The 27,310-nt window shown below is 38.7% G+C and overlaps 1 protein-coding gene across 1 annotated transcript in view; it reads right to left on the reverse strand.

The window, feature by feature from the left end:
* TNRC6A (trinucleotide repeat containing 6A) overlaps positions 1-27,310 on the reverse strand; it is a 154,384-nt gene that overhangs the window by 123,019 nt on the left and 4,055 nt on the right. Inside the window, exon 2 of the mRNA XM_004692055.2 lies at positions 9,006-9,131. Coding sequence (XP_004692112.2) covers positions 9,006-9,085 — 80 coding nt within the window. The 5' untranslated portion in view covers positions 9,086-9,131. The remainder of the gene's footprint in view (positions 1-9,005; positions 9,132-27,310) is intronic.

The following is a 27,310-nucleotide window of genomic DNA, read 5'->3' on the forward strand; positions in this document are numbered from 1 at the left end:
ATTTTGAAATGCGGTGTTCTTTTGTATGTAAACAGAAATTGATGTTTTAATATCTTTTGCCCAGAGTAGTTTATCTGGGTAATAGTTTTAAAATTCAAAGTATTTGTATACTTTTATTGACCTGATGTTATTTACCTGTTTCCTCTTACCAATAATTTGACTTGTATAATCTGCCTAAGGAATTTCAATTTTTAGTTAGTCTGATGTGTTACCAATTTTTGCATGTGTTATGATTAGCATGCATATTTGAAAAGCAGATATATATCTTTGAATATGTATTTATTTTCTTTTATTAATTTCATTATTCAATTTCTAAATTTTGTTCTCTTTTGTTTTGTCAAAATGAGAATAGTTTGTTAATCTCTTGCTCAATTTTAATTTTGTCAGTTTGTTATAATTCTGTAATATTACTTTTAAGCCCCACATTTTTTGTATCAGCCTTGCTTTAAAACTGTGCAATAAATTCAATTGCACTTAACTTAAAAAGCTTGAGTTAAAAAGCTGTTGACTGACTTTTTTGAGAATGCAAACACTGACTTATTTAAGTAGACTTCTTTAAAAAGATACTTACATGCTAATCATAAAATTAAGCTAAATATGTACCCTTCTGAATTTCTGTCATCATAAAATTAAGCTTTTGTCTGATTTTGATAACTAAGAAAGGCAAGGAACTTTCCTCTATGTACAGGTTAGTTTTAATCATTCCAAGGATTATTAACTTAAAACAATAAACATTGCAGGAAATGGCATCTGCTAGTATTGTAGAGAATTTGGCTTATGTCCTTGTTATTGTGAACTACATTTAGTTATGCTGGGAGGTCAATTTTTCTGTTGTAGTTTTAATGATCCTCTCGCAGACTCAGGAAAAACTCTTTAGAGATATTTCTCCTTACTTAAGTCATACCATAGGAAAATATGGTGCTTATAGTGGAGACTGTTTAAAAACACAAAGCAAAATCTCAATTTCTTTGATAATTTCCCCCTTTGTCATACTTTGCTTCCTGTCTCATACACATTCATGGATGTTAACATCTAGGGGATTGTACTTTTCTTTTTCTTTTTACCATAAGTACTCTTGCAGTTAGACATTCTTACAAATGGGGTTTTTATTTTATATATGCATTTTGTTTTAAAGGGTAACTTCTGCTCAATTCTCCATAATATGATATTTATGCCAAAGAGGAGGAAAAAAAGTACTCTTGCTATCATTGGTTTTATGTCTTTTTTTTTTTGTCTTCTTTTTTATAAAATTAAAATTATTGTTTTATTTTTATGTTTGTATTTCTGGTATGCTTTAGGTGATCCCTCTTTTTTCCCTGATACTTTTGATTCATATTTTTTGATACTTTTTTAATTGGGCTCATTCTTAGGAAACATGATGTAGCTAGATATTTTTAAATCTAGTTTAAAGAGTCTTGTTTTTAAAGGAGTTGGTTTAAATCTTTAAATTGCTTTCAGATTAGGTCTTCTTGTTTTATAATGTCTGAGGGTAATCCTCCTTGTTTATTTCCCCTCTTATCTGCAGTGTGAATCGCACTGTCTTGGTGGATGTGATTGTTCTACTTTTTTTTAGATTTATTCATTCCAGTTTTATTCACAGACACATATCCTCTGCTTAGATAGTTCAAAGTTTCCATATTCCTGTTTTAGCAAAAAGCTATGATCTGAGGGAAGTGGAATGCAATTTCAATTTAGGAAATGGTTTACAGTAAATACTTCCAAGAAGCGCCCATTTCAGACAGTTTTCTACAAAGCTCAAGAAGATTCTCAGGTCTCTCTGCTCATTTAATTTTCTTGATGAATCTATTTACTCAATCAATGTTAGGTAGGGAGAGGGTAATTTGGGATACGGATTTAAATTTTTCAACCATGTCCTGTCAGCCCTGAAGTCAACTTGATCTACAAGCAGGCAGAAAACTGGTGCTGGGGTGTCTATGAATTTGAAACCTGGTTTCTCTCTGGTAACAAGTGCAAACTGACTCTCAATCACTTGGATTTTTTCCCCTCTCTCAAGAAAAGTTCTATTTTTTTGGATGGATCTCTGTCACCACTTTTTTGTGTTTTAATAACCACTTAACACCCAGATTTAAAAAACAAAGCAAGCAGAAGAAAAGGTCGAGTGGATGTGTAGTTAAGACCTATCAGAACAATTGGCATGCTGGAAAATGGTGAGGTCAGTGGCTTGGTTGCCAGTTGGGACCATGGTCTGAAGGCTTTTAATGCAGCAACAACATGTGATGCATAACCTGGATGTTAGCCAAACCCTGGTGGAAGCAGGCAGTATAAATCTGCTTGGATCACTCTTTGGCATTTCCCATTTTCAGTGTGCAGAAAGCCTGCTAATAATTTGTATATCTTTTTTTTGGAAGAATTATTCTGATAGAGGCACTCAATATTATAGTCATGTGATAATGCTTATTTGACCACCCCATCACCACACTGCAATTAATTCTATTTAACTGGTGTCTTTGTTCATGTTTCCAATTATGTCAAGACTTCCCCTTTCTTAAATTCTTTCTTCTAAACTAATCTTTACTATGTGATCAATAAATGCATTCTTATTACTTTTATGTTAGTTGAGTTCCCTCTGTCCATCCATATAGAAACAGAGGTAACCATCCTGGTATATAGCTTTCTAATCTTACCTAATCTGTCTGTTTTATCTATCTAATTAATTTTAAAATGTAGTATTTAAAACAAATCATATCACATTATATAACTTACTTTTCCTCCTTCCCACCTAGTAATATGTGCTAGAGATCTAACTATGTATCTATTTTAAATGAGGACACAAAATTCCTTAGAATGGAATTTGGCCACCCACAATTTTGGGGGCCATAACCCAACTTGTGAATATGAGGATTGTTCTGGCCGGTGGACATTGTCAACAAGCATTGCCTTTTGGTGTTTCTGCAGTGGAATTGCTCAGACAATTTATTGTTGTTCCCTTATGTTTCTAGAACTGTATTGTCCAATACAGTAGCTACCAGTCACATGAGCTACCAAGTCTTGAAATGTGGCTATTGTGAGTGAAGAACTGCATTTTTAGCTTTACTTAATTTAAAAAACTTCAAAACAGAATCTGTACAATACTTTTTTTCTATTAAATCAGTTTTTTTTGTATTTGTAGGAAAAGTACTTGTTTCCTAACAATTGCATCACCTGAAATGTTATGTCACAGAAAATATGGCAAGAACATTGACATACATTACTACAAAAAGGTCATAGGTGTGTGTTTTCAGGGTCACGTGTGAACACACTAGCTATCTAATTAATGTCAATGAACTGATTCAGTTCGAATGAATTTTTTTCCTGTGCACTGATATTACATTGTATGTATTTATGTAAATATTTTGTGCAGAAAGTATGAGTTGTGTGATACCTTTGTAAATCATGATTGGCAATTAAATCAAAATACATATCATTATTGTAATATAGTTCTACTTTTTTCTACATAAGAATACAATTTTAAATTTAAAAGAAAGGCATACAAAGCAAGCACAATGCAATGCATTCTGACCTGACACACAATGTTCACAGAGTAGCCAAATTCTTAGGCACTGAAAGTAGAATGATGGTCACCAGGGAGGAACAGGGAATGGGGAGTAAATTGTTTAAGGTAGAGAGGTACAGCTATAGGAAATTATGACAGGATTGTGACTGAATAGTAAAAAAAAAAAAAAAGAGAGAGTGAGACTGAATAAACTAAGCCACAAATTTCATGATGGATAATAACTGCAATTTGCTGGGGCCAATGTTTGTTGTAAAACATTTAAAAATTATAAATGGAAAACACATAGCGAATTTGATAAGAAGTTTTCATTTTAACATTTTCTCAAGATTCAAAAAAATTTGAAGAACATGATGAAAACTACTCTCATTAGCTATCAGACAAAGGCAAATCCTCATCATGGTATGCCCTTTCATATCCTGGCTGTTATCAAAAAGCCAGAAAAAGACAAGTGTTGGTAAAGACAAAAAGAAATCCTGTGTATAGTTGATGGGACTACAAAATGGTACAGTTGCTACAAAAAATAGCATGGAAATGCCTCAAAAAGTTAAACAGAGGAACACTGTGTAAGGCAACAATGATGCCACACTATGGTACTTCTCAGCATAGACCCAAAAGAAGTGCCAGCAAATACTCAACTAGATACTGATGCTTATGTTCTTAGCATCATTATTCACAACAGACAACTGATGGATGATTAGATAAATAAAATGTGGTTTGTGCTTACATTGGAATATTACTCAGTCATAAAAAGGAAGGAATTTTGGACACATGCTAAAACATGGATGAAACTTAGACATTTTGATAAGAGAAAAAAGCCAGTCACAAAGTTCCAATAAATCCACTTAGACAAGGTTCCTAGAGTTAACCATATGTACAGTAGACTGGTGGTTGCCAGGGGCTGGAAGGAAAAGGAGTGGGGTGTTAAGTGTGTAAGGTACAGAGTTTCAGTGCATAAAATTGAAAGTTCTAGAGATGGATGCTATTGATGATTGTGTAAATGTCCTCAATGCCACAGAACTGTAGAACTATACACTAAACAATGGTTAAAGGGGCCTCCCTGGTGGTGCAAAGGGTTAAGTCTCAGCAATATACAGCTATTAGCAGCAATATACAGCTATTGTAGCACAAATCTGATCCCTCGCCAGGGAGCTTGCTGCTCCCCTCAGCAGTATATTTCAGTCTATCTACCTGTGCTGCTCCCCATTCTGTCTCTGGTGAATCCTCTCTACTCCCAAAACCTCTGGCCTATACCCTGGTTCTTTATATGCACAAATAAAAAGTCTTTAAAAAAAAAATGGTTATAATGGCAATTTTTTGTTATGTAAATTTTACTATGGGAAAAAGAACCAATAAAATTAACTGTCTGAAATCAGACAAAATGTTGAACAAAAACTTTTAAATAGGTTCTGAAAGAATCAGATTATTTTGAATAGCTCTGAGTTGACCTGGATTCACATTTACATGCACACACAATTTTTTTTAAAAATTGTTTTAAGTAAAACAATTAAAGTTTTGTTAGAAAAGTATGAAGAAAATGTTAAAAGGATATTTTACTAAGAAATGAGCAATCTTTAATGAAGCCACCAAACTGTCCATAGAATAAAAGATAATTAATTCAAAGTATTTTTTAAAATATCAAATTTTAGCTGAATCATGCCATGAGACAAATCTCAAGTGACGCTTCTAGGCTATTCAGTTTGAAAGAATTCCCAAGTTTATTATGAAGAAAAGTTGTCAATCCATGGCTTAAAACATCATGGCACAGGCTTTTTTGAATTTTTTACATCTAACAAAGAAGAATTTCAGCTAGCAATAAAAAAAAAATTAATTTCCATGATGCCAGATGGTGCTCCAGCTACGTTCAGTCAAAAATCTGGATTTATTGGAATTTCAAAACAAGAAACTGATGTTTTCCTTATTGCTTCAACCCACCATATGATATATATTGAAAATATTTGTGCTCATTTTCAGAAGCAGATTCTATGGAAAGTGTCATGGACACAGTGGTTAAAACTGTTCAGTGTACCCACTTAAATGCTGTGAATCGCAATTTATGGGAGGGAACAGAAAGCAATACCTGTGAGGATCTTGTAGTTTTATGTTCATTGACTGTCCTGGGAGAGTGTTACGAAGATTTGTTGTACCATCAAGTCCAATTCCAATTTTTGAAACAAAAGGAATTCTTACCAAATACTTAATACTCAAATATGACAGTATGATTTATGATTTCTCATTGATGTCATAGTGCCTATGCAGGAGATCAATGGGAAGGCTCTAAGAAACATTTACTTGTAATCTACCTAGAAAGATATAAGAAAGTGTGTTTAAATGGAAATGTCTTAGACTACAAATTAATAGTGATTGTACACGTTCCAATATGAGTACACATATGAAATATTTTAATTATGATATATTTTAATTATGATAATTTACAGTTTGATGTAAATGATCTGCAAAGCTATTGGAAAATTTGAAGGAAGTTTTGTTGGCAAAGATAAAACTTAGAGAGTTAATTTTTAATGTACGCAATACCCCTGTACATTCCATAAGCAAGTGAATCAACATAATTTGGAAAGGCAAAGTTTTGAAACTGATAAGCTTTTGCTTCAAACAGTTCTTTTAATCCTGATGCATTTGCTTTGTCAGTGTGGAAGTGAATGTTAAAGGAAATTATTTTTTGTACTTGACTCAATGGTTGAAAAACTTTCAAACAAGTTGGATATGGGACCCTACTCTTATAGCTCTAAATATAAACACAGGTAAAATATTTCTAGTAAAATTTAGTGTCCAGATAAACTGTAAAATATATTCTGTGATTGTAAAAATACATCCTGGATTTTAAAGACTAAGAAAATAACAACAAAAAGAAACATATCTCAATTTTTTTTTTTTTTTACTATTAACTTTTTATATGATTCCCTAGTAGACATAATAGTTTGGAAACACTGGGTGAAATACATGTATATTGCAAATTAATTGAACTTCCTTCTGCCTTTCTTTTTTAAAATTTTTTTTCCTAAAGATTTATTTATTTATGCATACAGAACTGGGGGATAGGCCAGAGGTGTGGGGGTGGTGAGAGGTTTCATCCGAGACAGAGTGGGGACCAGAACTGGCAAATCAACGATGTACACTGCTGAGGGGAGCAGCGGGAGGGTCAGGAGAGGTCTGCCAGCCATGTGATCACCTCCGGGGTGGGATCGAACTCGTGCTGAATTGGCTTTAGCTTCTTAGTGCTGTGCTTTAACCTGCTGTGCCACCAGGGAGGGCCCACTTCTACCTTTCTTAATGTGACTATTAGAACATTTAAAATTATAGGTGTGACTTGCATTACTACTCTACTGGACAGTATAGACCCAGAAACCCTCCCTCCTTACTAGTACCTATCTCTCTCGGGTAGAATTGTCCTCTGTGATTAAAACTAACAAGAGGGCAATTTAAGGCACTAGCCTGCTCTCCCAACAGCCACTATGGAAGCTGAAGGAGGCAGATCTAAGAAAGTGGGTATGAACCTGAGCAGTCAGAGGCAAATTCGAAGACTCTGACTCTGGAGTGGTACACAGACAGAAGGATCTGCAAGTCCAGCATCAGTGGTAGAGTGTGAACCAGACTTTTTAATTCCCCCTAAATGTATTGCCACAACTAATGGTGGGTGGGTGACTGTTAGAGAACCACACAGAATGTCCCCTTGAGAAATGTAACTAGAGGGAGATGTTGAAGGATCTAGCAGAAATGGCTAGGTAAGCCTCCAAATTAGGAACAAGCAAGAAAGGTAGACACCCAGAAGATGGAAGCAGGACGGAGTGCTGGATGAGCACGAGGTGGACGGAGCACGAACTGTTTGAGCAAATACCTAGGTTGACTTAAATAAAATAAACGACTCTGGAATGATCCAAGTCATGGCATCCATGAAGGCGTATCTAATAGGGATTCTGCAGACACCAGAGCAACAGGCATGACTGCCATCCACCCTCTGCACAATGAGAGGACGTGAGCCATGGCGGAGGGATGCTGTGGGCTTGCCCCATTTCTTTTTCCCACTTCTCACTTTCTTAACAGACCAAGTCACAAGATTCCTATCAGTGGGGTGGATTCTGACCTTAATCCACAAGGACTTACAGGTTCAGCAGCTCAGTCCTTCTGGCTATTACTTCAGGTTTGATTAAGTGTCCAAATGAAAACTGGGGTCCTGACCCAGGTGCTCACCTCATGCCTTGGTCCTCAACACATTTCCTCTTCACTCCCACCAGGAGTCCCTACCTTAATGGCTTTCTTGGGATGGAGTTTACCCCTGCAGAGGCTGGGAAAGCTCTTGAATCTCAGCTCAGTGTCCACAGCCCTGCCCACTGGCAGGTGCTCACCCCTGCGTGACTTACCTGGATCTCGGCTGTTCCTTGAATTTCCATCGCTTCTTCCCTGGGTTGAAACTAGTTGTGACAAGACTGCCTGGTCTCTTAGAATGGGACTATTCACCTGAATGGATAATTCCTATGGACACTTTGCTACACCTACAGACCTGAACGTCCTCAGCTGGGAGGGCTAGAGTCCTCCCTTGGGGTGCCTCCGATGTGCTAGCACATACCTGACTTCCCCCAGACCCCTACTCTCTGACCCAGAGTTGGGTCCTGAAAGAAGCCATAAGAGCCACAAAGAGCCCTGAATGAGTTTTACGGTGGCAAGGATATTTGCTTGCTCAGTTTATCAAAGTACTCACAGTGCCCAGAACAGTGTGTGGTACATAGTAGGTACTCCAGAAACAATTATGGAATAAATGAAAAAGAAACCACAACTCTGACTCCTCACAGGGGTTGATACACATCAGCAGTGACTAGTATCCACATTTACATATACATAAAAGTTCACTAGTATAACAGTTGTTTTTGTTTTAACATCCACAGGCCTTAAGACCTGTTTAATGTAAACAGTTAGTGAGAATAAATGGAAGCGGGAACTCTCTCTTCCTCCCCATTTTGATGTGGATTTCATTTCCTGGCTCCTTTTCCACTACCAGGGCTGACCAACTTTACCAACTAACCCCTTTGATGGATGACCCCACTCCCCGCCAAACTTTTCTCATTGATCCCTTGGATAAAAGTCTCTTAGCTGGTCCTCCTGACCCCTCCTTCTCCTGGATTCCCTCATTTGACCTCTGGAAGTGGCCACTGATTTTTCTAACACTGAATTGCTCTGGGTAGACCATGATGTCACAATGAAGGTGACTCACTACCAAGCTATTTGGAGATGGACACATTACAGCTGGAGACAGGTCCAGCCCCACAGCTGGGGGTATGGTACTTTGGCCCCTGTCTCAGGCCCATGAGAGTTAAGTTTCAAACCATACCCTGTTTCTCTTCCCCAGCTCTTACTCCATCCCTGAGTCACTCAATTCAGAATGTGAAGTTGATGTTTCCTCTGGTTTCCTTTGTTGGAACCCCAGGCAGCTCTTGACTGAAAGGACTGACCCACGGGCCCCCAGTGTGAGCAATACTACCTGTTCCACTCCTCGGGCAGCGGAATGTCTTGAGAGCCAGGACACCTGGCTTCTAGGCCTGGCTCTGCCACTAGTTGCATGATTTTAGGCAAATCACATCGCCTCTCTGGGCCTCAGTTTCCACACCTGAGAAATGAAGGGGTTGCATTATATTAGTGATTCTCTACTGTTATTCTTTCACCCTCCCAAACACAGTAAGGTATCGTCACCTACAAGACACACCTCTGTTCAACTCCTGGGTGTTAACTAGTTTCATTCCTTCCTTCCCCACAAAAACTGATCTGAAGGCAAAGGAATGACAGAAAATTTGGATGTGTTTTATTAATGCAAACAACAAATTAATATAAAGAAAAAAATTTGCCAGGTTGGTCTTTGGACTGAAATAGAATGATACCCATTGAGGACTTAAGTACCCACCTTTAGAATATAAAGAGGGAAAGAGAAAAGGCATAAGAAAAACATCAACTCATTGCTTTAATAGTGAGAATAAGCATGAGATGGGAGATGTTTGTCTCACCACTGGTCTTAGCCATTCACAATTTTGTGAAGTTTTCATTAAGCTGAATTATAAAATGATTGTTACATAGAGCCCCTTAATACAATCAATGACTTCAGCTCATGTTCAACTAAAGAAACAAAATTTTGTACCTATGCAGGAAGAAAACTTGCTAGGAAGCCTGCCATCTCTGGGATATCTCCTCCTCAGTGTCTTTCGTGGGAAACTTTGACTTTGTACAGATAATCCCTCTACACTGGCTTGATGATCCTCCCGCAGAGGTGACTGCAGAATTCTACATAGCCTTATTAACAGGTTTCATGAGTCACCCTTCACAAATGCTTGATTCATGAGGCAAGGTTGGTAGCTTCTGGACTAGCTGTCTCTCAGGGCTCCTCCAGCAGCAAAATGCAGGGAATAGCGTGGCCCCACCCAGCTTCACCTGCCCACTGCTGCTTTTCCAAACACCTGACAGAGAGGACTGTGCTGATCAGCTCAGCAATCATCTTTTTTATCAACATCTGTATCTACCCAGCATGAGGAAGGTTATCTCATTGGAAGAAAAGATACCGCTTTCTTGTGTCAATTGTTCCCCCTTTTACTTTGACTCAACACCCAGTCCACTCACCCCTCATTCTTTCTGGGATCCATGTCTTCAATTTCTCTCTTCCCTGCACAAGGGCACAGACTGGGTCCAATATTCACTGTTCTACTATGCTCTCAGAAGAGGAACTGATACGAAGCAACAAGTACTTAGCACATTGTTGTGGGCTAGATGAGTGGCTAAAAGATTGAATGCAGAAATAAACCAAACTATTCCTGTCTATTGATCTCCCTCCCTTGCATATAAACATGCTCTAGTCTTCTTCATCCTTTATGACAAACACTCAAAAAAAATTGTTCACCCTATGTAGTTCCTAGCTTTCAAAATCAAAGAACCGGACATATTTGTCAACATTCATGGACAGTTTCTTGGTCCTTACATTCTATTTCTCCTTAATCACTGCATCTGCTATCTGGTGCCTCTACATTAGTGAGACTGCTTCCAACACCATCAGAACCTACACATTTTTCCTCCTCCCTGTATTTGATCTTCTGACTCTAAATCCTAAAAGTGTTTGACTATTTGATGAATGGGTTTATTATTTTTGTATGTAAGTAGAGGGAAATAAGAATGATCTCTATAAAACATGAGTATGATTATAAAAATCTATATTGGGCCCCCCCTGGGAGGGCAGCGGATTAAGGTGCAGCATTGTAAGCCAACTGCAGCCACCAGTACGAGTTTGATCCCCCACCCTGGAGCTGACCCACATGGCACAGTAAAACTCTCCTGACCTGCCCGCTGCTCCCCTCAGCAGTGCACTTTGTCAATCTGCCTATTCTTCTCCCCACTCTGTCTCTGGTGAATCCTTTCACCCCCTGCATCTCTGCCCTGTACCCCAGTTCTGTATACATAAATAAGTAAGTCCTTTAAAAAATCTATATTGTGGTCCTCCCTGGTGGCGCAGCGGGTTAAAGCACTGCACTGAGAAGCTAAAGCCACTTCCACATGAGTTTGATTCCCACCTGCCTGGGAGGTGACTACATGGCGTGGCAGACCTCTCCTGACCCGCCCGCTGCTCCCCTCAGCAGTGTACTTCGTTGATCTGCCTGTTCTGCTCCCCACTCTGCCTCTGGTGAGGCCTCTCACCACCCCTGAGCCTCTGGCCTGTACCCCAGTTCTGTATGTACAAATAAATAAATCTTTTAAAAAAAATCTATATTGTCTTGGTTTCCCCACCATGGGATAAGGTACACTAAATGTAAACCCATTCAGAAAGTAGAGAAATGCATTTTTTAATCATTCACTGATTCCTTCACACACACACACACACACACATATAATGAATGCCTTCATTGTGCCAGGCATTTTGGAACTAAGACGAGGCAGCAGATTTCAGGAAGGGTCCTTCTGGAAGTTGTGCCATCTACCCTAAAATAGCAAATTGTTAATTTAAAAAGAGGAAACTATAGGCATATGATGTTCACCTAGAAAATGCACACATTCTAAATGTTCAGTCTGATGAATTTTCGTAAGCTGAACACATGCATGTTAGCAGCACGTGGAGTAAGTAACAGGTCACCAGCATCCCCTCTGCTCCCTTCCAGACACTCACTCCACAGCAACTGCTCCCTGTGCCCCTGATCAGGGCTGTCTGTTCTGCAGAAACGGAATCCCAAAGATGCACTCTCATGGGCCTCACCTTGCTTAACATGACATTCATTCTCATTGCTGTCTGGATTCTCTCTCTGCAATGTCCTTACCTCCCGGATGCGGCCTTCCTTCCCACAACAAGCATAGCTCCCTCTCTCCCAACAGCATTTCCCATCCCCCATCTTTACTTTTTCTCCATTGCTTCTTACTGCCATATAACACACTATACGATTTATTTACTTTGCTTATGACTTGCACATTTCCTGGTGTGTAAATTCCAAGGCATCAGATCGGTGTTCAGGAAATATGTTCTCAACAAATGAACTTCAGCTAATTCTTCATGTCACCCCCAGGCGCCCACAGCCAGAGGGGAGGCCATGTCGCCCAGGGAGAACAGATGGGTCAGGAGCTACAACAAAGTGTCATTTAGCAGGAGAGGCCAACCCAATGTGGAGCCAGGTGTGTCTCTCCTACTGTGACATCTGTACCTCAGCCAGGCATATGGACGAGAAGATCCTCCATCAAATACTTGCAAATGAACTTTAAAATTTTATTAAAATTGAAAAAGAAAAGAAAAAAGAAAAAAGAAAAAAAAGAAAAAAAAATTGAAAAAGAAAAAGATCTAGAAATAGCTATCAACAGAGACTATCCCTTAGGATACTGAAAAATTGGCTGTGAATTTCTTGGCTCTAGACGTTGTCCCATCTTTTGAACTCTCAATGGAAGACCCTTTGGTTTAGCCATCAAAAACTGAAAAATAACCTCCATAACAAAAGGAACTCTTCTAGTATTATAAAAAATGTTTCACATTTACAAATTGATACTAAAAAAATCATAACACCCTTTGATATTTTGGAAAAATCACACATTTCATGCTATAACAAAAGAAGGCACTGAGTAGGTACTCCAATATTTCTTGCATGAATGAATGAAAATATATTCATTTTCTAAATCCTCCCAATAGGTCAAATAGAAAACAACACTACATCGTGCATCTCATAAATGCTGAGAAAACATTAACAAAGAATTCAGCGTTCATTCCTGATGAAAATCCTTGGCACAGACTGAAGAAGGATCTAAAGTACGTTTCTCTGCAAACCGCTGCAATCTGGCTTTTGCTGGCACCACGCCCTGGAAACTGCTTTCCCCAAGGCAATCAGTGCCCTACATATTGCCAAACCCAATGCACTTGGCTGCAGACCAATAAATATGTAATACATTATGAAATGGATGATAAAAGAAACTCAGCTCAACAGTCAACATCATCCTTAACAATAAAACACCAGAGCTGTTTCTTCAAAGTTAGAAATAAAACCAGATGTGAGCTACTATTATGATTTGATGTTTTTCTGGAAGTTCAAGCAGAAACAAACCAAAATCCTGGAGACAAAATAAAGCAAACTATCAGAAACAAGGAGACAATTGTCTCTCCTTTCATAAAACCAAGAAACAGCGTGTAAAACCTATCAGAAATAAGAGAGTTCTGGAAGTTTGTTAAATAAATATGCAAAGTAATAGTTTCCCCTAATACCAGCACATGAAATTGAAGGGAATAACAGATGACACTATTTAGGAAAACATAAAGAAGTCAGAGAATCCATGAATAGTGAGTGAAACACTCTAGGTGAGAGGTGGATATTACACATTTAAAAAGGAATATTTGTATGGAGAATAGATTTTTTTTTTACATCTTCCTTTATGGAGAATAGTTTTTTTCAATTGACTAAATGTGAAACAGAAATAATGTGTAGGTGGTGAATATTATGTTGCCTTCCAGGGAAAGACACAGGCCAGATATTTATGCTCGACAAGTACAGCTGACCACCTGAAGGCTTGAGATCGCTAGGGCAGAGGCTGATGGTCCCCACCTTAGCTGTAGCTGACCATCTCTGACTGAAGTTCCTGAATTGGTAACCTCAGGTGATCTGAGCTGAAAATGCTGCTCTCTTAGTAGGGATGTGACTTGACAAATGTGAAGAAGTGTGAGAACAAATGGATGAATAGATCAGACCATGGTATTGCCACGTGTGTACTGGGTTTGATGGTGGTTGTTATCATCCTTGTGATCACTTGTGACTTTTAAATATGAGTTATGTGTAAAACACTTTGCAGGATTTTACATATCTAATGAGTATTTATTTTCTTAAATTTATGAATCAAATGACTTACATCATTTGATTTACATTATTCTAGGCACTGGGGATACAGTGATGAAAAAGATAGATGAAGCTCTGCCTTGGTGCAGCTTCAGTTCTGTCAGGGAAGGGCACAGAGAACAAATGAATATGTAACTCATATCATTTATTTTAGTGATTGAGTCTATGAGGAAAATAAACCTGATTGAGGTGATAGATGTGACAGGGGGTACACCTGACGTGGAAGGGATCTCTGAGGAGCTACTTGAGCTGAGATCTAAAAGGAAGGAAGGAGCCAGGCACACAGAAGCAGAGCATTCCAGGCATGAGAGGGAACAAAATGATTGGAGCTAGGTGTGCTCCAGACCCTGCAAGGTGGCCATTGTAGCTGGACATTGGGTGGCCACCTGGTGTGGGTAGCCGTGGATTGACTTGAAGAGAGAATGGGGAAATATGAGGTCAGGTGGTGGGGAAACTAACTGTGGACAGCACTTTGAAAGACGATGAGGAAAGGAAGGGAATGAGAAGAACAGGACACAAGTCCCAGATGGAGAGACCGGCCTGTGGAGGACCAGGGACACGATGACCAGAGGGCAGATTTAGTGGGCCCAGGGGTCAGCAGGTTGCGAGACTGGCAGCGGAAAGAAAAATCACACTTTTCTAATTGTTTTCAGTATTCACAATTACACAATGTGATCATCCACTGAAATCCATTGAAGACAAATTGGGAAAAGTTATGTGGGATATTGAAAATGGTTGAGATGGTAAACAATGTGCATTTTACCACAATTAATGATGATTCTTTTTTAAAAGAAACATCAATAAGCATAACAACATATGGTTTTCCTCCTGCTGCTGTCAGTAGCCAGCATACAAACAGGTGGAGTGGGCAGAAAGTTGGGATGAGAACGTTTGATTGATAGAAGATTTGTGACTTTATGTAAAAAATATTTAAGAGGATTTGATTGACTTAGATTGAAAAGGAATGTTGAAAAACTTCTGGATTAGTAAATAATTTCAGATGTATAAGGTCTGTAAGCAATGTTTTTAAGTGCCTAGCAATTCTGTCTGCTACATTTATAAGTCTGCTTTGTCAGATGGTTGAAGCAATTATGAGAATCAGATTTGCAATTGTAGTTAAAAAGGCCCAAGTTAAGGGAATGTAATCAATCAAATTTATAAATGATGTTAAATCTCTAGGAGAATTTTGCTATGTCAAATTTACAAGCTACTTCAGTGTTGACATAAAAATGAATGAAAATTAGTAACTTTAGATAAGATCCATTCAACTTACACACATAATAGCAAGATCTGGGACTTGTATGCTTAAGGCTTAGTGAAAATTAGGTGTTTAGATTTACACCTTTAGTGAGTTGAGTATTAGTTGAAATACAAGAAACTACAAATAATTCTGTGCCAAAGACCTGGTCATGCTAATAAGGAGGTTCCTTGTGAGACAGCATCTCTTGCCAGTCTTAACCATTTTCTCAATATGAATGTCTACCTCCCATGCTTTCTCCGAATTCCACTCCAATAACAGAAAAAAAAAAAATATATATATATATATATACACACATGCAAAACTTGGGTATTAATCCACACTTGGGGGAAATAAATAAGAAAAAGTCCCATCAGAAAAATCAGAAACTGGTGAGAACACCCATAAAACAGACCAGAAAGGCATTCAAATCTATAGCAAAACCAGTAGAGAGAAACTTAGCACTGAGCACTCCTGAGGGAAGGCAGTTCTTCCCAGGGAAGCCTCAGGGAAATCCAAGATTCAAGTAAATAAATTTGAAGCGTGATAGAAGTCCCCCAGGACAGCTTTGAAGGTAATTAAATGACACTCTGCCCTTAGCTGGGCTAGGTCAGACGTCCCCTTCTGCCTGGCGCTTGCTAGGTTCCCAGGGTCAAGACCCCAGGACTACATTTTGTACAAAAAAATACATAATTTTCCCAGAGAACTTGATGTCTGACTTGGATGGGGAGCAGAGCCTGGTGGGGGAGGTAGAGGAGAGGCTGTCCCACTGTCCCCCACACAGCCCGGGGTAGTTCTCCAAAGCAGGCCACCCTATTACTATGGCAGGACTGCAGGAGCAAGTAAGCAGAGCCTCAGGTATTATTTAGCAACTGAGAAGGTTCTAGAGATCCACCTGTAGAAACTAAGCTGCCAGGGCAGGCAGCATAGACCCCCTTAGCCCTTGTAAAGGGAGAAAAGGATTCTCATTTCGACTGACATTTCAGTTTCCACAACCACACATTCTAAAGAAAAGAATGCATGGATAGAAAAAACAGTGTCTCAAACAACTAGTAAAATTTGTGGCTATATATAAATAGATATGGACATGGATAGTATGAAAAAAATTCAAACCTGGAGCTAGAATTTCATGAGATCTTAGCATTGGAGTTGGAGCAGGGAAAGGCCTGCAAGTGGGTTATGACTTGAGTGGTGTCAGAGGAGGCTGTAGGAACAAAGTAAGTCTGTTATGGGATTTAAGATAGGTTAGGTTGGGCCACACAGGAGGCTTCTGGGGTTTTGGTAATATTTCATTTCTGAGTAAAAATATATTTTTTTAATTATACATTTTATTTTTTCACATTCTGTGCATCTTTTAATCTCAGTTGTAATCCCCATGGACTTCCCACCACCAATTCACTCATGTGCCATCACCACAGCCCAGTGTCAATGCAAATATTTTAAGCTTTGTTTCTTTTGTGCTCTTTTTTTCTTTGCTTTTTTCCCTGTGTGCTGTATTTCTTTAGAAATGGTGCTTTTCAATAAAAAATTTACAAACCAGAGCCCTCCCTGGTGGTGCAATGGGTTAAAGCACAGCACTATTTGTACCGCATTTCTGTATACATACATAAATAATTTTTTTAAAAATTTACAAACCAAACAAAAATAAAGACTACTAGGCTTGTGGCTCTCAAACTTAGCTGCACATCAGAATAATCTGGGGTGGGCTTTAGAATTACTGGGGTCTACATCCCCAACCAAATAAATTAGTCTCTGAGGTGGGATGAGAGACATGCCTGAGAGCCACCGTACTAGTCTAAAATAAATAAACATAAATTCAATGAGAAGGCAATAACCACAGTTATTAATGGATAAAATCCCCCCCAAAAAGACAGAACTCAAATTAAATCAAGATCCAAGTTTTCTTCATTTCTCAAATTTCCTACCTTGCTATTGGTTATGTTCTCACATTCCTTCTGATCATAAGATATCTGCAGGAAATATTGTCCCTAGGTCCTTTTAGATTTGCATTAAGAGGAAAAAAATTCTTGAGTATAAGCCAGAAGTCTCAGCAACAATTTTCATGTATCTCTTTCTTTTTTTTCCTACTGTGTTCATATGCTTATTCTTGAGCCTACCACTATCACCAGGAGACGTCTACTGGCTAAATTTATGTCACATGCATTGGTGGGAACAATCAAAGTTGGCATGGATCCAATACTACATGGGTTGAGAATGTGGGGGAAAGCTGGAACTCAAGCAAAAACCAGCTTTTAACAGAGTAATATAAATAGAATTTGGTAATATAAATAGAATTTTCAAAAAGAAAAAAAAATCCCTAATAGAAATACAGATTTAAGGTGCTAGAAAACAAAAACTAAAGTGAGTAGGTTCAAAGTGGAGGTTAAGAGAAAGAAACTGGTTGAAACAAAGATCCTGCTCTTCAGAAACAGTTGCCTGTGGCCTTGACTGTAGCTGAAGGAGCTGTTAAGGACAGTGAACAAGCTAAATCAAAACCCACAGTCCATCCTAGAGTCCCAAATGTTTCTGCAGCTCAGATTTCTCTCTCCACATTTAGATACACAGCTGCTTTCTGGAGTGTATCTGGAGCATATCTGAGAGGCATTAAGTTCATCCTGTTTCAAAAATCACTATCAAAAGTCTGCAAATCCTCTCCTGCTCTTGAATTCTTTGTCAGTAACCCTCCTAAGAACCAGGAATCATCATTTAATTTCTTCCTCTCTTGTCTCCAGGCAGCTATTTCCATCTCGGGTCCACTCCTCATTCTTCATCAGCACTTAATACAGTCATAATTGAATCACTTGGGTAATTTGTTTGAATTACTTCCACTAGGCTAGGCTGTGACAAGCAAGTCCATAACAGTCTTTTCATCTTTGTATCCCCAAATTTGTATCAAAATACAGTGACTGGTATTTGGGAAGTATGGAATTTGCAGAAAGATTAAAACAAAGTTGGACTGATTAAAACATAGTTTTATGCACCGTCTTCTTCCCCAGCACCAGAGTACTCTCTGTTTAACCTCATGATAATGTGAGTCTGACCGCATCTTTCCTTGTTTAAAAATCTTTGCACTTTCATTGGCTTTCCCATCACCTAAAGCAAACTAGTGTTTCTTTTCTGTTTGGTTCTTGAAAATAACCATGTATGGGAACATATGTAAACCTCCAATTTTAGGTATATCATCACCTTTTAAGTTAAAAAATTAAAACAAATAATTAAAAATTAATACTATTCAGGTAAATACTCCTTATCCAGTTCTATTTATCTCCTGAGTTTGTTTGGAAGTCAAGTTCATGTAGCAAGAGATACAGTATAATATGTGGTAGTATCTGAATATTGGATAGCAAATAACAGAAGTTTGGTTAGAGCAGTATAGGAATCCCATAAAAAGAATGAATAGGCCCTTCCTGGTGGCACAGCGGATTAAAGCGCAGCACTGTAAGCTAGCCGCAGCCACTTCAGTGTGAGTTCAATCCCCGCCCCACATGGTGTGACAGACCTCTCCTGACCTGCTCACTGCTCAGGAGTGTATCTCATCGATCTGCTTGTTCTACTCCCCACTCTGTCTCTGGTGAAGCCTCTCACCGCCCCTGTACCTCTGGCTTGTACCCCAGGTCTGTCTGAATAAATAAATCTTAAAAAAAAATGAATATACTCAGATTCTGGAGGATTTGGCTAACAAGAATTGAAATAGCAACAGCAGGATGGTGAGAAATAATCAAAACAGCAAAAGGGCTGTGTGTTTGCAGTCATTCACTAAAGTATATTTTGCATGTGTGTATGTGTAGATATTATTTTTATTATAAACATATGTGTACCTGGATTAACTTATTTTTATTCTATTAAATTCGAAAGCACTAAGTGTTGTGAGCCATTAGACCAAGCAGTAAATGTTTGGTGATTCTGACAGATGTTTTTGAATATTTGGTCTGGACATATATCTATAAACAAGTAAAGTTTTTTTTTTTTTTTTTTTAAAGAGCAGAGTTGCAGGCAACTAATCAAAAAACATATCCCATTTAAAGACATTGGATGTTTTAACTTGGGAGGTAGCTACCGGTGGATTTCTAATGTATTTTGTTTTGATTCAGCTCTGGAAAGAATTTCTTCATGTTTTCTGGCAATGTGTATGGGTTTAAATACACACAATAATATGTCCTTAATTTCCTTCTCCAGAAAAGAGACAAGGGGTGATGTTTGCCAATGAAGCTTTCGGCATCACAGACCAATTTCCTGATATCTTATCCTTGGCACTGAATACTGTATTAAGCTGGGTCTGAAAGGAGAAGTTCAAGGTTTTCAAGCCATTGACCACAGCATGTTGACACACCACTTAAAATCACAGAGATAACATTTCCTCATAACACTTATAATGACAACAGACAGTAGATTTATGATTTCAAGGCATTATTAGCATTATAAAGAAATGTTATCTCTTCTCTCATTTTGACAATTCCTGGAGTATGTTCCCCATGGACAGCCAGCACACTTCTGTGTGGGAAGGCAGTTTTAGTATTTGCCACCATTTCTTCACAAAAAAATGCAGGAGAGACATATGTTCAGTGACTGAGATTTGATCCTGTTAGCACTTTTCATTACTTCTACAACACTTAAGATCAGGATGCACAACTGTTCTTAGTAAGTAAAGCAATGGGCAGTTTAACCACTGTTAAACAATGATGTTGAGCTGTCAGTGAGGTAGGTTGCAGAAAGAGCCCCAGCTCTTCACCCCTCCTTGTATTCTTGACCTTTGCCATATGTCACACCTGCTGCCCAGTGGGTTGGTATGAAGGTAACACAAGCAGACCTAAAAAGTTTGTATATTTGGGCTTGCTTGTTCTTATCCTCAGCCTTTGCCACCAGAACATGAGGAACCAATGGTTAGGGCTGAGTTACCCCAGTTATCCATTTTTCTAGCTAGGTTTTATCCCAGAGCCAGCCAATACCCAGACATAAGAAAGAACCCAGTTGAGAATGGCAGAACTGCCTGCATGACTCCCAGGCTGGGCTGGCTCCATGGCCATGTGGCTTTTACACCCCCACAGGACCCTGTGCTAAGAAAGGCCCATGCCTGGGTATGTTCTACTGTCATTGGCTTAGAAGTCTTTATACTTGTTACCCTCCACTTTTATTTTGTACTGAGCTCCATAAATGATGTGAGCAGGCTCACATCTTTTTTTTTTTTTAAGATTTGTTTATTTATGCATACAGAATTGGGGTACAGGTCAGAGGTGTAGGGGTGGTGAGAGGATTCGCCAGAGAACAGGCGGATCGACAACGCACACTGCTGAGGGGAGCAGTGGGGAGACAGGAGAGGTCTGCCGCGCCATGTGGTCACCTCCCAGGCAGAGATGGAACTCGCACCCAAGCGGCTGCAGCCAGCTTTGTAGTGCTGTGTCTTAACCTGTTGTGCCTCGAGGGAGGGCCTCCTGCTCACATCTTATCACGGACACCTGAGTGAGTCTTGGCCAAGCTAGAAAGAACCATGCAGTTGGTCTAGTTTCATGAGATCAGTAAATTCCTATTTAACTGATAGGATTTGTCCTTGTTTTGTAGTATCGGAGCAATTGATCCTGAGACATTGAATTTTCCTTTGTTGGACTTATTGCAAGCTTTTGGGCCAATCCTATTGGCTGAGCTTTCACCCATGAGGGATGGGTGATTTTTGTGCTTAGGTGAAAACTATTTTGAACTATATTCTTTTTCTTCCCTTTGTTGCACACTATCTGTATTAAAGCTCCTTTCCATGGAAGGTTTTAGGCACCAGAGTGTTTTACCTTAATGCAGTAGCTGGCAGAACCTATTTAGAGCAGGCAGGTTTAGGGGTCTTGGGTGCCCCTTCGCCTTCCCTTTAATAACATGACTTGCACCTGTTTTTATTGCTCTTTTAGCCTCAGAGCATTTAGACATAAAATTAATCAACATCATAAAGAATAACCAAATATTATTCTTCTCCCAGGCCAGGGAAAACGATGGGAGGATGAAAATGGGTGTTCCATTGTGGAAATTACAGGTCTTAGCACAAGCAGAGCTCTCAGTATACATTAGAGACTGGAGAGGAGTGCAGCCTCATTCAGTCAAACCCAGTTTTTAGATATTCATAGCCACACTTTCCATTCACACTTTCCCTTTCAGCTGCTTGAGTGAAATCATCACATTCACAGATGCTCCTGTCCCAACAGATCCTGAAGTCCTGTTCACTAATTATGCTGCTGCGCTGTTATGTTTGTATTACTATTTTTATCATTGCTTTTACACTTCAATGAACCACTTTTTAGTCACTAATCTATTTTTGTTGGTCGGCACCATAACACAACATAATAGTAACAACAAAATATGCAAATTGTACGCGTATAAGCAATAATATGCAAATGTATTGTTACAACAAATTATAGCCTCGTAACAGAATTTTAAGTACACCTTGTGAAGAGTCCACCCAGTCTGAGCCATCTGCATGCTTGAATCACCATTGAGAACACAAGGGCAGTGGGTCATCTTTCTACCATTTCAAATTTATAAAATTCTTATAGATCAGAGACATTCTGTAGGGGAGGAAGAGAGAGAAGGATCAACCAGGGGTAGGAAGAACACAAGGCACTATGGTAATGATGCGTGGTTGAATTGGTGGTGGGAATTTCATGGGGAAATCATACACAGTACAAAAATGAAGGCTGATGCAAAATAAATATTTTTTTAAAAATAAAAGAAATAATAGAAAAGAAAAAATTATAAAATTATTATGCATATACGATGGCACTGAAGATTTCCAACTATTTGAAAACCATGTTTAGTTGTCTGTTTAACAGACAACTTGGTTGCATTTTAGAAATGCTGGCTTAAAAGATAAAACCTGAACTCTGTGACATGGTGACAGCTAATAAATCCCATAAGCTAGTTGCTTGGTTAGTGTAAGAACACTTCTATTAGATAAGCTCTGGGTGTTATCATGTGATTAGGCACCACTCTAAGCATCTCTAACAGACCCTCATTTCAAACTCACAATAACATTAGGTACAGTGGTGTCGTTCCTAATTTACAGATAGGGTATTAAGAATGTTACAGTGTACTTGCTCAAGTTTGCAGAGGTAGCACGAGGCCAAGCAGGAATCTGACCCCAGGTTGGTCTTACTCTTAATGTCTGCATTATTTGCCTTCCTTCATGCCCCACCAACTCTATGGCCTTCCCTGCCTGCACTATCTCAAACCTACACAACCTCTACCTTCTGTGTCCCAGTGAACTGACCTTCCATCTATATCTGTGCCCATTTTATTTCTTCTGTCTGGAATGTTGTTTCTCCCCTTGCCATCTTAGTGAACTTTCACTCACCTTCAGCACCAAATTTAAGAATCTATTCTATAAAGTCTCTCCTTCCTCCCACATGCAAGGATTTTTACCTTGTCTGCAATATCAGCCTAAATTTTATTTCTTTCCATCCTCCAGAGAAAGAAGCCAAAATGTCTAGAGTGACAGCTGAGTTATTAAGAATTACAATATGACAGAACATAATTTACTACATTGTATCTGATTGTTCCCTGGTCTATCATTAGTTGACTCCATTTATTGACTTATGCCTCAATGAATAGGCAATTCCTTACCTTAAAATGTTATTCTCATTGCAATGGGAGAACAGAATTAATTCTTATTGCAGGCATAATAGCAACTAGTTAACTTCATGAGGCAAAGAGAATATATTCTCTATTTTATCCTCTCCAATTTACTCTTTGAGAGTGAGACCCATGATAATAAGTAAAGTTACAGAATTTACTATCTCCATGATACTGTGGAGATAATGCTTTATGGATGCTTAGAAAATACAACTCTATCACAATGGCAAGGATGTAGCATTAGGTCTGCTGCCCATTAAGAAAACTGTAAGTGAATCAGTTATTTCTCTCAGAGGAGAGAGTAGAGATCGTGGTTTAAAGCAATGGTCTCATCTCATTAAAACACTTAGTTCACCAGTAAGTGGGAGCCTGTGCTGTGCTTCCACAAAGTTGGTGTTTCTTTATAGCTCAAGCGTGATGTGAACTATGACAGCAACATTCCATGTCTTACAAAACATTCATGAAATGGAAACAAGAAAAGAATGACATGAAGAATAAATATAAATGGAAGTTCCATTCTTTTTCTACTTCACCCAGTAAATCCTCTTTTGGGCTATCTTATACCACTATTGAAGACTTAGAGTTTTTAGATCACTCACAAGTTATCTAACCACTTGGAACTCAGTTGCCTCGCCAGTAAAAGAGAAGTCATAATTATACTTTCATCATGAAGTTGGGGATTGGAGTCATTTGATTTTTTTTTTTAAAGATTTATTTATTTATTCATATAGAATTGGAGTACAGGCCAGAGATGCGGAGGGTGAGAGGATTCACCAGAGACAGAGCGGGGAGCAGAACAGGCAGATCGACGAAGTACACTGCTGAGGGGAGCAGCGGGTGGGTCAGGAGAGGTCTGCCTCGCCATGTGGATCTCCTCCGGGGCAGGCAGGAATCGAACTCATGCGAAAATGGCTTAAGCTTCTCAGTGCTGTGCTTTAACCCGCTGCGCCACCAGGGAGGGCCCTGGAGTCATTTGATTTTTATCAAAGTTACTGAGGGCCTATTAAAAATAGGGCACTATTCTAAGAATGGGATCTAGAGTAGGCAAAATACTTAGCTTAATGCCTGGCATGTGGAAACTGCTCAATACATGCTTTCATAATTATTCCTGAAGAGAGCAGCTGACTCAAAGCCTTGCAAAAACACAGACGGAATCAACTGCCTTCCTCACCTGGGGGTATCATCATTTTCATCTTTTCAACAGGCATACATGAAAGACTAGAAGAGAAGGGACTCTCCCAGGTGATGCAATGGGTTAAAGTGTAATACTATGAAGCTATCACAGCCACTGCAGCACGAGTTCGATCTCTGGCCAGTGGGGTGATCCACATGGTGTGGCAGACCTCTCTTGACCTGCCCACTGCTCCCCTCTGCAGTGTAGTTCATCAATCTGTCCTGTTCTCTACTCTGTCTCTGGTGAATCTTCTCACCTCCTGCACCTCTGGCCTGTACTCCAGTTCTGTATGCATAAATAAATAAATCTTAAAAAAAAAACAAAACAAGAGGAAAATAGCCTCATGGTGCATACAAAGATTCTGACTTCTAGAAGTCAGTCCTGGCTCCACTTACTACACAAAACCCTTAAAGACTCAGTGAATCCAGGCTCCAGGTCTTTCACAGATGCAGGTGCTAAGTTGGTTTCAGGTACCCAAGCAAGAAGCCTGACTACCTGCTGACCCAGACACCAGACCTGTCACCGAAGGACTCCAATAGCCTACACCCACCCATGGACACCCCAAATGGGTCCCTGAATATCTGGAAGGGCAGGCTAAAAACAGGAACAAGACAAAGTTTCCATTCTTGCCACTTTTATTCACTATAGTATTGGAGTCCTAGCCAGAGTAATTAGCCAAGAAAAATAAAATTAAAGACATCCAAATCAGAAAGAAAGTAGTAGAGATGTCTTTGTTTGGAGATGATAGTATGTTATATAGAGAAAATTCTAAAGATTCCACCAAAAAAAAAAAAAAACAAGGATGAATAAAATGAATTAAGAAAAGTTTCAGGTTACAGAAAATACCTATAGAAGTCAGTTGTATGTCCATGCACTAACAACAAACAGTTTGAAAAATAAATTTGTAAAGAAAACAATTCTATTTACAGTAGCATCAAATAGAATAACAATAAAAAATACCTGAAAGTAAAATAAAGAAGGTGAAACATTTGTATACTGAAAATTACAAAACATTGATGAAAGAAATTGGAGACACAAAAGATGGAAAGATACCCCGGGTTCACGATCAAAAGAATAAATATTGTGAAAATGCCCATACACATCAAAGTCATCTATATTCAATGTAATCCCTATCAAAATTCCAGATTCTAGAGAAACAGAAATATAATCCTAAAATTTGCAAGGAACCACAAATGACTGAATAGCCAAAGCAATCCTGAGCAGGAAGAACAAAGCTGAAGATAAAATGCTTCCTGATTTCAAACTCTATTATAAAGATATCAAATAAAACTGTATAGTATCAGCATAAAGACAAACACATAGCCCAAATGAACAAAATTAAGAACCTGGAAATAAGCCCACACCTCTATGGTCAACTAATAATTGAGAAGGGACTAGAATACTCAGTGAGGAAAAGATCCTTTCTATCATAAATGGTGTTGGGGAAACAGCACATTCATGTGCAAAAGAGTGATTTGGACTCCTACCTTATAGCACACATCATCTAGACATGTATTAAAGACTTAATTATGAGATCTGAAACCGTAAAACTACTGGGAAGAAGAATAGGGGGAAAGTTCCTTGTCTTTGGTCCCAGCAACATTTTCTTAAGTGTGACAACAAAAGTATAAGTAACTCAAGCAAAAAAAATCAACAAGTAGGATGACATCAAACTAAAAAAAATCTCTGCACAAACAAAGGCAGCCTATGGACTGGGAGATGATATTAGCAAACCATCTATCTGACAAGGAGTTAATATCCACAATACATAAGAAAGTCAACTCAATTTAAAAAGAGCATCTGGGCCCTCCCTGGTGGCACAATGGGTTGAAATGCAGCACACTAAAGCTGACTGCAGCTGTGTTAGTGCGAGTTCAATTCCTGGTCCTGGAGGTGACCCACATGGTGCAGCAGACCTCTCCTATCTCACCCACTGCTCCTCTCAGCAGTGTACTTTGTCAATCTGCCTGTTCTGCTCCCTACTCTGGCTCTGGTGACTACTCTCACCACCCCTGATCCTCAGGCATGTACCCCAGTTCTGTATGCATAAATAAACCTTTTTTAAAAATGAAGAGAATCTGTGGAGTGGGGAATGGGATAAAAAATGGGGGGTGGGGAAGGAAGTGCACAGGACTATGGTGATGGCACACGGGTGACTCAGTGATGGGAAACACATGGGGATTACAATTGAGATAAAAAAAATGTACAAAATGGTGTAAGAATAAATTGTTATTTAAAAAAATGAAGAGAATCTGATGAAAAATGGGCAGAGGACATGAACATCTGAAAAGATGATCAAAGGACACCAAAAGATGCTTAACATCACTAATTATCAAAGAAATATAAATCAAAATCCCAATAAGATATTACCTCATATGTGTTTAGGATAGTTATTATCAAAAAGACAAGAGGCAACAAGTGTTTCTGAACCTGTGAAGAAAAGGAATCCCCTTGTATACTGTTGTTGAAATATAAATTGGTTCACCTACCACACACACACAAACAAAAAACAAAAACAGGGAATGTTTCTCAAAATATTAGAAATGCAGCTTCCCTGTGATGTAGCAATCCCACTTGTAGTTATATATCCAATAGGAGGAATTCCTATCTCAGTGGGATAGCTGCAACCTGGTACTCATTGAAGCATTATTCACAGCCCCAAGACATGAAAACATGTGACCATTGACAGCTGAATGGTAAGAAACCATCTGCACAAGCACACAGAGGGATATTGTTGAGTCATAACTAAGAAAGTCTTACCTTTTGTGACAACAGTATGAACACACACACACACAAAAGACTGAACAAAATTGAATACAGTATGTTCTCAATTGTAAGTAGAATCTAAAAAATCTGAACTTATAGGAATAGAGATGGAATGGTGGTTGCCAGGGGTACAAACTTCCAGCTATCAGATGAATAAGTTCTGGAGATCTCAATTGCAGCACAGTAACTGTAATTAACATGCCGTATCAAGCATAAAGAGAATAAATCATAAGTTCATAAGTGCTATCACCACACACAGAAAAAGGTAATAATGTGAGCAATGTGTTAACTAACCTTATTTTGGTCACACTTGACAATATATATTGTATCAAATGATCACCTTAAACTTTCATATGTTATATGTCAATAAGATCTCGATAATGCTGATAAAGTAAAAATGAATCAATATATAATTCACTACACTCCAATAAGAAAGTGGGGAAATCATTTCATTATCTCAAAAGACACAGAAAAATATTTGATAACATTCAGAAATCATTTGAGGTTTAAATAAAACAAACCTCTGAGCAAAGGAGAAATGGAGAGGAATCGTCTTAATCTAATAAAAACCAAAACTCTAATAAAAACCCTTCAGAAACATGTTACCTAATTGTGTAATGTGGAGTGCTTTCCCTCTGAGATAAAATGAAACAAGGATAATTGCTTTCACCATC

This window comes from Condylura cristata, unplaced genomic scaffold (genome assembly GCF_000260355.1).
Source record: "Condylura cristata isolate star-nosed mole 26May11 unplaced genomic scaffold, ConCri1.0 scaffold00032, whole genome shotgun sequence".
NCBI classification, from domain to species: Eukaryota; Metazoa; Chordata; class Mammalia; order Eulipotyphla; family Talpidae; genus Condylura; species Condylura cristata.